Source organism: Schistocerca serialis, chromosome 9 (genome assembly GCF_023864345.2).
Source record: "Schistocerca serialis cubense isolate TAMUIC-IGC-003099 chromosome 9, iqSchSeri2.2, whole genome shotgun sequence".
In the NCBI taxonomy this organism is placed as follows: domain Eukaryota; kingdom Metazoa; phylum Arthropoda; class Insecta; order Orthoptera; family Acrididae; genus Schistocerca; species Schistocerca serialis.
In genome coordinates, this window is record NC_064646.1 from 248367188 (window position 1) to 248378846 (window position 11659).

General features: G+C 38.0%; 1 protein-coding gene across 2 annotated transcripts in view; it reads left to right on the forward strand.

The window, feature by feature from the left end:
* LOC126418537 (proton-coupled folate transporter-like) overlaps positions 1-1425 on the forward strand; it is a 158755-nt gene extending 157330 nt beyond the window's left edge. For both annotated transcript variants that reach the window (XM_050085349.1, XM_050085350.1), the window contains exon 11: positions 1254-1425. In XM_050085349.1, coding sequence (XP_049941306.1) covers positions 1254-1311 — 58 coding nt within the window. In that variant the 3' untranslated portion in view covers positions 1312-1425. The remainder of the gene's footprint in view (positions 1-1253) is intronic.
* Positions 1426-11659: the final 10234 nt, after the last annotated feature.

An 11659-nucleotide genomic window follows, 5' to 3' on the forward strand; every position in this document is an offset into this window, starting at 1 on the left:
ATTTTACCCAATTAACAAGCTTTTAGGCAAAACCAAATATGTCAGGAGACTGCAAACTATGACATACATAATGAAATTCTGTGAAATATTGTACAAGCATTATTTCAGCAGTTTTAGGAACACAAGCTGTATACATTACATGTATAAATAGGACACAGCCTGAAGTTAATAGGGGAAAAGTTAGTTATTTAACAGGAGTAGAACTACTGCAGGTGGAATAACTGCACTTTATTAAGTTTCAACACATTTAAAGAGTTTCTTGTATTTATAACTTGTATTTGGTTTTCAAATTCTTGTTATTTAACTTAGGCATTAACTGCTATTTGTATTTGATATTCCGATTCTTTTTACCTGTTATTTAAAATGAGCTGACACAAAAATAAATAAAATGAAATGCAAGCACGTTAAAGCAGTTGCTTCCCAGATTCCTTCCCCTATGATAAGTGCCGTAATGGACAGTATAGTTAGTAAAATGTTGACCTGTGGTGCAGATTTATAGCTCTTTCATCCTGGCTGCTGCAGGTGAACAATAATGTTCAAAGCTCCTTTCACATTTCTCAATATTATGCGCTCTAACTTTTAATTCCACATTGTAATATAGAAACAGAGGAAGAGTACTGTGATTATTGCTCAATGTGTGGTTCTGTACATGAAATATTTGACCTCATTCATGTTTCATTCTGTAACTCTGTAAACATAGGAAGCATATTGGATAATGACAGGACCCCATTAACAACCACAATTATTACAGAAAATTAGATGATACCAGAATGAATTGTCACTCAGCAGAAGAGTGTGCTGATATGAAACTTCCTGGCACATTAAAATTGTGTGCCAGACTGAGGCTTGAAGCCCGTAGGATTCAAGTACTGGTCTTGCATACAGTCTCCATCTGCCACAAAGTTTCAGTTATGCGACTGATTGTTTTTAGACACTAATTGGTATTTCTCAATTATAGCAAGTAGTTCACATTGACAAGAAGTTTCTGTGTCAGTAACAGATGAAATCTCTTTTACCCATCGTACCATGCCTATGTCCTATGCTTACTGCATTATATAACTGTAATTTGAATTAATAATATTCCGTTTTCCTGGTACATGGTGACTTGTACAGAATATTCTTATAGATTTTTTTTGCTTTCAATTTTCTGGGCATAACTTTTACACAGACAAAGTGAGAACAAAATTTATCATTAACGGATCTTATAAAAGGTTTCATACATTTACTAAAAAAATGATTATCTCCTTTTCCAGGGTAGTTCTGCATTTCCAGAATCATCCCAGCAGTGATTATGGACCCATTCCAACCTGATGATTGGTACAAAATGAGTTTTCTGAATGAACTTTTTGTGTATTACATGCTTTGCATGTTATGTAGCCTTTATGCTACTTATCTTCTAATAAAAACAAAATAATATTTTTTAAACATTTGTTTGGGATTACTTCAAACAAACATACTGAATTACTACAGTTACTTGGTTATTTACATCTTCTCAAACAATATGGGTGGTATTATTCCAGACATATTATGTTTTAAAACACTTTATTACTGTTGTAAATCATTTAATACAAATCTTTATTCAACAATACATCTTTAGTTATGTTTCCTAGGAGGAAGGAAGTAGGAAATTTGGAGTTTGGTATATTCATAACTAGATTAAGAATATCCCTTAAAGTAACACTTTCTGTAAATTGCACAATATTTTTAATTCTAATATTGAAAATTCCTGTTAGTAATGCAGTGCTAATAGTAAACTATTACTGAAGTACAAAAATAAGACTCCAGTGCATGCCCCACTTGAACTGTTCGCCTAAGGAGTTGCTTCCTGTATTGTTTTCACAACTAACATATAATTAGGAAACCTACCATTTTACACAAAGTGCACTTCGAAAAAAATCTACAGAAAAAAACTATCAGAAATTATTGAAAGACCTATCTTATTGATATCCTCTGTTCACAAAAAACCAGTAACTGTATTAGGTTACTATAAATGTAGACTTGGAAGCCATTCACTGGTAAGAATCAAATTTTCCATGTGATACCTCTAGTAACCATCAGCAGAGCTTCCTCCATATACTACATTATTAGTGAATTTCTTAATTACTTTCTTCAGCTTCATCATTTTCTGTTTATTGTACAATTTATAAGCTCTTCATCATCCACTATCACCCAACACAAGCTGTTCCAATGTTGCTTAGGGGGGCACAGGCACCCCCAAGCCCCCCATCAACTCACATGCAGGCAGACATGAGCAGTATAAGCTACTTGCCAAGTGGCTCTACTCCATCATATCCTTGTTTTTCTGTGTGTGCAAGCCATTTGCCCAACTCAGCCCATGGGCACTCGGCAGGTTATTATCTTCCTTCTTGGTAACATTTACGTATGTAGCCTTCATTTCATCAATATCGCAGCCTCTAAGATAGTGTGGTTTCTTTCAGCTAACTTTTGTGAAACTCTTCTTCTATGAGCAATTGCTACATCATCAGTAGATGCACTTATCTGGGTTGACTTTATGCCTTTGTAAGCAGATATATGAAGCTTTTGAATAGCTACTTCAAGAGTCACATTAAAAAGCATTGCAGAAAATGCATCCCTTTGGCTCCTGTGCTAATGCTAAAACATTTACTTAGTTCTCCATCCATTCACACGCCAATATTTTTTGGATAAGTGACACATACTTAGTGTACCAAGCAGTAACAAGTCATTTAGCATTTCTGCTCTATGAGGACCACTGAAAGCCTGCTTGCAGTCTACATTGAGTTTATGAAGCTCAATATCATACTCATACACATTTCCATATATTTTCCTCAGCATAAATATATGATCTGTTGTTAATCGATTAGGCCAAAATCCACAATTATATTCTCCCAGTATCTCTTCTGCATGTGGGGAGCCTATTATAGACAGTTCTAGAGAGAATCTTATAGGTTACATTCGGCAGGGTAATTTCTTAGTAATTCAAATAATTGTCCCCTTTATTGTCAATTCGTTGGATTACCCTTAAGGCCCACTCTTCTGGGATTCTTTCCTGATTGTATAACAGCTTGATAAGTTTGTGGCTTCACTTATGGAGACCAATTCCCCTATATTTTTCCTGTTCTGCAGGTATTCTATCAGTGCCTGGTGCTTTGTAATTTTTTAGACAGATCGCTACCTTCTGTACTTCCTCTATTATGGGTTATTCTGTTTCTGGAACTGCAGTGTAGTAGAGTGAGGCTGCTCACCACTGGAAGACTGCCCTCCAGAATTTGGTTAAAGATTTCTATCCTACTATTTAGTACATCTTGTTTCTCTGTTAGCAAATTTCCCTCTTTGTCTTTACATGCTGTTGTTTTTCAGTCTAGAGTGCCTTTTTTTTTTAAATTTTCTTATAAATTATTTTGTGGTCATGCCTTTGATAGTACTCTTCCACCTCTATCTTTCTCCTTATGACTTCCCTTTTTTCTTCTAAATACCAGTTCAGCCTCTCTTATCTTTTCTTTATATAGTGCCTCATTTCATTTTGTGTTTTGCCATAAGCACTTGAGTCTTGCTTCCTTTTTCTATTCCACTGCCTGTATACATTCATCATACCAGTCTTTATTTATAAGTCTCCTTGTTTCCACCATGTTTCATGTGCTAAGCTGCTATGCTTCCTTAGCCCATCTATCCATTTGGCTACAATATTCCCTTCATGACTATTTTGTTTTTATTACAATCTTGATTACACCTGATCAGTTTGTTTGTTTCCCAGCCTCTGTTAATGATTCCCACGATTCACCTTTTCATTGCTAGCTGAGAAGCTCTCAATATTTGGATAGTTTCTGGTATAAAAGGTACAGTTTCAAAAACTGAAAGGTTTTTATAATTTATGCGACATCATGATGAAAAGAGTTTGACGATATCTTACTTCTTTACACCAACAAATACTCATACTATAAAAATATTTACTGAAGAGGCAGGTGCATAGAGATGTCTTTAATTTTGCAGTCTATTTTATTGTTTTTATATGCTCAGGCAATTTATTACATAATTTCTTCCTGCATGGAATATGCCATTCTGCCTGAGGGTTGTTCTTGGCATAGTCAGCATGTAGGTCCCTCCTTTTGTGTTGTGTGCATGGAACTCTAGATTTGTAAGTTTTTTCAACAGAGCATGTGGTTGTCACTTTTGTGTTTTCCATTTATTGTGTTCTTCATTAGTCCTTTTCAGGGTTCCGTATCTCAATTGCTAAAAATGGAACCCTTACACACACATCAAAAAAATTTTTGCATCATCCTGGTTCCCAGAACTCCTGAAGATAGACGTTGATTGTGGATATTGTATCACAGACACAGTCCCTTTGATTGTTCAGAGATGTCACTAAACCCGCCCAAAGATGTAGACAACCATGCATGAGCATCGCCTATTACATGGAGGGGGTCCGACAGCGGATCAGTTCCAGTTGATGACCGCTACCTGGCTTGGAGAAACCCTGACAGCAATGCCACCATGTTGAATAATGCTTTTTGTGCAGTAACAGGACATCCCGTTATGACTCAAACTGTGTCCAATAGGCTCCATGATGCGCAACTTCACTCCTGACGTCTATTGCGAGGTCCATCTTTGCAACCATGACACCATGCAGCGTGGTACAGATGGGTCCAACAACATGCCAAATGGACCATTCAGGACTGACATCACATTCTCTTCACCAATGAGTGTCGCTTATGCTGTCAACCAGACAATCATCGGAGACATGTTTGGAGGCAACCGAGTCAGGCTGAACACCTTAGACACACTGTCCAATGAGCACAGCAAGGTGGAGGTTCCCTGCGGTTTTGGGTGGCATTATGTGGGGCCGATGTATGCCCTGCTGGTGGTCATGGAAGGTGCCGTAATGGCTGTACAATATGTGAATGCCATCCTCCAACCAATAGTGCAACCATATCAGTGCATATTGGTGAGGCATTCCGCTTCGTGGACAACAATTTGCGCCCCCATCATGCACATGTTGTGAATGACTTCCTTTGGGATAACGACACCTCAATTAGAGTGGCCAGCATGTTCCCCTGACATGAACCCTATTGAACATGCCTAGAATAGATTGAAAAGGGCTGTTTATGGACAATGCGACACACCAACTACTCTGAGGTATCTACACCAAATCGCTGTTGGGGAGTGGGTCAATGTGAACCAACAGTGCCTTGATGAACTTCTGGATATTATGACATGACAAATACCGGCATGCATCAATGCAAGGCATGCATCAATGCAAGAGGACTTGCTACTGGGTGTTATGAGGTATTGGTGTGTACAGTAAGCTGGACTGCCACCTCTGAAGGTCTCGCTGTATGGTAGTACAACATGCTTGGTGTGGTTTTTGTGAGCAATAAAAAGGGTGGAAATGATGTTTATGTTGATCTCTATTCCTATTTTTGGGACAGGTTCCACAACTCTAGGAACTGAGGTGATGGAAACCTTTTTTTTATGTGTATAAGTTCAGTTTGTCCATCTGTCTGTCTGTCTGACTTTTCCAAGCCCTTTTTCTCAGGAACGGTAGAGGTATCAAGTTGAAATTTGTGTCATGTACTAACGTCTATGATCGCTTGATAATGTAAAAAAGTGAAGCCTCTAAGTCAGTGCAGTCAATAGACAGGGCCATTTATGTCACTCATTCTGAGACTCGCAAACTCACATATCCAAATGTGTAGGGTACTTCCTGTTGATCTAGAATCATGAAATTTGACAAGAAGCAAGATTTCACTCTACAACCAAATGAAAAAAAAAAATTGAAAATTGTTTATTTGTAATTATATCACACTAAAATAAAATAAAATAAAACTGTCTGACTAACTGTCTGTTAGGACTCCTTTATCTCAGGAACAGTTAGACATATCAAATGAAATTTGTGTTACAGATGGAGGTCTATGGTACCTTGGTATTAGTTTCTAAGTCAATACAATAAAAATATATGATGATTTATGTCACGTATTTTAATAGTCACAAACTCATTCATTCGAAACTTAGGAGTACTTCCCCTTGTTACAGATTCATGAAATCAGACTAGAAGAAAGATTTCACAGTACAAGTAAAGGAAAAAAAAAAATCAGAAAATTGTTAGTTTGTAATTATATCACACGAAAAAATATTTCTTTTATCATTTGTTATTCAGCTTCAAACACGAAATTAAGAAATTCTCAAAAGTCTTGGAATCCCTGGGACTGAAATCTTGTCAGTATCAGTGTTGATAATAAGCTAAAATTGTCAAGATTCTTGATTCCTGCAATGATGGACTGTCTATATACATAAAGAAGTTTGCACGGAACTCTCAGTGTGTGAGTTCTACTTCAACCTGGCCAGTTTTTAACAAAAATTGTACAGCAAATATGTCATGATATTGGGCAGGCCAGATTTTTATGTCATAAATTACAAAGATTGAGCATTCAGAAGTAATCATACACTCTAAGACAAAAAAGAAGACAAAACAATGACTCACCATCGAGCAATTATATGAATGGGATGTAAATCAGTAGATGTGATGTACATGTTCAGACAAACAAGGGATTACAATTTCAGGAAAATTGGATGATTTATTCGCAAGAAAGAGCTTCACAAATTGTGCAAGTCAATAACATGTTGATCCGCCCGTTTGGAATGAAATGGCACACCAAACCACCACTGATAATTGAGCCGTGTGGCAGGTGACACTCAAGTCGGTATCCCACTGGTCCTCTCCAGACACGTCTTGGCTGGAATAGAATTGTCTTTTGTGATAAGTCCTGCTTCAAACTGAGTCCTGGTGACCAGTGAAGTCTTGTTCGGAGATTCCATGGGCAGTGGTAGCATACCAACCTGACTGTCACCCACCATACGGCCTGACAACCAGGACTAATTGTGGTCTGGGATGCCATTTCATTTCATAACAAGACCCTTTTGGTTCTCATCTGTGGCACCCTTACAGCACAGCATTATGGTGATGATACTCTACATCTCATTTTGTTGCCCGTCATGGCAAGCTTACATTTAAGCAAAACAATGCCCTTCTGCACACAGCAAGAGTTTCTGCTGCTTGTCTTTGTGCTTGCCAAACCCTACCTTGATCATCAGGGTCGCCACATCTCTCCCCAAATGAGTCTGTTTGGAGTATTTTGCGCAGGGCGTTCCAACCACCTCAGTATTTTGACAATCTAACATGCTAATTGGACAGAATTTGGCATGACATCCCTCAGAAGGACATCCAACAACTCTTATCAACCAATGCTAAGCTGTATAACTACTTGCATAAGGGTCAGAGCTAGACCACTGCATTATTGACTAACTCAATTTGTGAAGCTCTTTCTCTAGAGTAAATGATCCAGTTTTTCTGAAACTGTATTCATTAATTTGTCTGTGCAAGTACATCACATCAGCTGATTTCCATCCCATTCAGATAATTCCTTAGCGTGTGCATACTCAAACATTACAGTCATTCCAAATAAAACTAAACAGGTTGACAAGTGTGTGTATATAATTTTCATGATATCAGTCAACAATACTCATACAGCTGTTCAGTTCACTCTATTTACACATAATGTAACATCTTCAACTATGTCACACTTGACAAAATCTGAACAAATTTTCTACTGACGTTATGTTATTACAATAATTACAAAATGTGCCAAAATCAATTCCCCAAGGAAAAGGGTGGTATCAATGACACCCTCTATGCCACACCCTGAGACCTTTTCATGTTGATTCTTAGTGGCAGTGTGTCTGAAATCTTTTTCTCAGCCACCCATGCAAAAACCTTGATTTCAACACTGGGTATTGCCATTCTGACCTCCATTGAAGAGGCATCAAAAGAAGGGTTGAAAGGTGGGTAAGATGAGATGTGACAACCTTCCCATAATGTGACAGGTCCATTGGGCAGAATTTTGACGAAATGTGGTGCCAATGTGACAACATTAAGTCACCTCACACATCACATGAACTGCTGAGTTCTGGAATTTTCTTGTCTGTATCATTGAGCCCAAGGGTGATATCACACAGTGCCGTGGTTTTTCATCATTACAGAGGAGGGTTGTAGGCACCTCTGAGCCAAATTTCAAACTTACACATCACAATGGGAGTCAGTTACAGGTTTTTTGAAAAAGTGGTCCTTTACATGTGCTGCACAGTGTAGCTTTTACCCAAGGCTGCACTTGTATATCAGTAGCTTTGTTATGATGAGCAATAGTAATTAAGCTACTATATGTTCAATTCCATAGAGTAAATAGCTTCTTCAAGGAGTAAATATTTATCCACAATTCATGTAGTATTCTTCAAATCAGTAAGTATCTTCTACCGGTGCTACACATTTTCTAAATTAGTCTGTTCATCCTAAGCGTTCAAGCTATTCCCATACCAAATTGCATCAAAATCAGTCCAGCAGGTTAGTCATGAAAACCTAACAGACAGAGTTAAAAAAAAATGGTTCAAATGGCTCTGAGCACTATGGGACTTAACATCTGAGGTCATCAGTCCCACTAGAACTTAGATCTACTTAAACCTAACTAACCCAAAGACATCACACACATCCATCCCAAAGGCAGGATTCGAACCTGCGACCGCAGCAGTCGTGCAGTTCCAGCCTAAAGCGCCTAGAACCGCTCGGCCATACTAGCCGGCAGACAGAGTTACTTTCACATTTACACATAAGTGACAAAAGTTGTGGGATACTTCCTAATACCATGTCAGATCTCCTTTTACCCAGCATAATGCAGAAACTCGCCGTGGAATCGACTCAACAAGTTATTGGAAGTTCCCTGCAGAAATATTGAGCCATGCTGCCTCTATAGCCATCCATAATTGTGAAAGTGTTGCTGGTGCAGGATTTTATGCATGAACTGATGTCTTGACTATGTCCCATAAATGTTCCATGGGATTCATGTTGGGCAATGTGAGTGGCCAATTATTTGCTCGAACTGTCCGGAATTTTGTGAACAGTTGTGGCCCAGAGTCATGGCACATTGTCATCCATAAAAATTCCAGCATTGTTTGAGAACATGAAGTCCACAAATGGCTGCAAATGGTCTCCAAGTAGCCAAACATAGCCATTTTCAGCCAATGATCAGATCAGTTTGGCCAGAGAACCCAGTCCATTCCATGTAAACACAGCCCACACTATCACTGGGCCACCACCAGCTTGTACAGTGCTTTGTTGGCAACTTGAGTCCATGGCTTCACAGTGTCTGCACTACACTTGAACCCTACCACCAGCTCTTACCAACTGAAATCGGGCCTCATCTGACCAGGCCACAGTTTTCCGTTTGCCTGGGGTCCAACTGATATGGTCACTAGCCCAGAAGAGGCACTGCAGGTTATGTCATGCTGTTAGTAAAAGCATCTACTTCCCTAGACCATTAATACCATATTTCACTACACTGTTGTAATGGATATGTTTGTCATACAAAGCACATGGGTTTCTGCTGTATTTCATGCAGCGTTGCTTGTCTGTTAGCACTGACAACTCTACACAAACATCACCACTCTCAGTCATTAAATGTAGGCCATCAGCCACTGCATTATTCGTGGTGAGAGGTAATGCCTGAAATTTGGTATTCTCAGAACACCCTTGACACTGCAGATCTCAGAAACTGAATTATCTAAAGATTTCTGAAATGGAATGTGCTGTGCATCTAGCTCCAACTATCATTCTGCATTCAAAGTCTGTTAATCCCCATTGTGCAGCCATAATCACTTTGGAAACCCTTTCACATGAACTACCTGAGTACAAATGATAGATCTGCCACTGCACTGCAATTTTATACCTTGTGTACATGATACTATCACCATCTCTTTATGTGCATACCACTATCCCATGACTTGTCGCCTCAATGTATGATATTAGTATGGATAAAACTTTTAATCATGATATCTTTCTTTTCTGCACTTTTTTTTATAAAATAAATCCTTTATGATGTTACAAGCTATACTGAAGAGGCCAGTGAAAACCCTATAAAATTCGTCTAGCAATTTTGGAGAGTAGTGTGTTCAGGCAGACAGACAGACAAGATACATTTAGTAAAATTTAAATTGTGATATCTTTTTTTCCATGATCTGTTTTTGATTAACTAAAATCTATACAGTGCCGCAAGCAATGATAAAGCTACCTGCAAAAATTCCATGAAAATTTGTCTAGTAGTTTTGGAGAAGTGCATTCAAACAGACGGACTCTGCAGTGTTCCAGATTTATTACCAGTACAGACAGGCAATGTAAACATTTAGCTTTGTAACATACTAAATACTCAACTACCCCATAATAACACTTCTGGAGTAAATAAAACATACTGAGGTCCACAGTCCTTTCATGTGGTGTAAAAATATTAACCTTTTGAGTCAATACAAATGAAAGATATGGCCATTTATGATGCATACTGTATTTTATACCTGAAAATTCACTCATTAAAACCTATAGTGTACTTCCCCTGACACAGAATCATGAAATCTGGCAAGAAGAAAAATTTCACAATACAAGTAAAGGAGAAAAATCAGGAAATTGCTAATTCATACTTATACCACCTGAAAAAAGCTTTTGTCATTTGTTATCTGACTTAAAACTTGAAATTAAAACTTTCTCGAGGGTCTTTGAATCTCTGGGACCGACATCTTGCCAGTATTAATGTCAATAACTGACAAAAATCATCAGGATCTGTGATCCTGGAGTGGATGAACTGTCTACATGCATAATTAAGTTTGTACAGAACTGTCAGTGTTTGTAGTGAACCCTCAGTGTGAGTCCTAATGCACCTGGCTGTTTTTTAATTACAAATTGGTTATTATCATCTAAGATTTTCCTAATGGAAATCGTTACTGGGCAAATATGTGAACAGTGCAACAGAAGGACTTGAATTTTTTTAAATAAAGTCTTGCCTGATTTTCAGGGAGCTGCAGTTCCTATGACCTTTAATTCTCTTTTATACTGTGAAACAACTTTTGCTAGCGCTGAATCTTCCCAAGAAAATTATGGCATATCTCAGTAGAGATTCTGCTTTGGTAAAACATGCATTCTTCATTGTATCCCTTTTGTACCTGTCTGCACTGTAACCAATCCCATCTTCAGTTCTTTTCTCCACCTACCCGAAAATATAGTTATTCTTAACCCTTATCAAGGATGAGAATGAGTCCTCATGTATGAAATAAGTTATTATTGTCATTCATAGGTCTGATCAATAAACTCACTAAATCCACTACTTGCATCTTGCACACAAGTTTTTAGACATTTTAATTACTGCTATTATTTGATATCTACACAGATAGCCATTAAAATATGCCATTAAACAAATGTCAAATTGACATGAAGTTTGCTACATTCTTGGATATGCTATCATTAGCTTTTCAGTGCATCCATACACAGTAAATATGAGTGATGCCATCTACATGTTGTATTGAAAGAAAGTCTATGCAGCAGGTTTCTCATTCAGAAATTTCATTTGGATTTTGATTGTCTGTGACAAGATTGTGCTGTGCCTTGTGTAAAAAGGAGAAACCTTTACAGCCTGTGTCAGAATTTCACAGCAGCAGGATTGTGGTCTGTTGAGACTGCTTTGTTTTTCTGCATCATTGCTGCTCGCATTGGTCAGTATCCCACAACTGCCATGAAAATAAGGAACTGATGGATTCAGGAAAACCATACTCTACACCGTGCAGAATCTGAAAGGTCCCGAGCAACTAGCAGCCA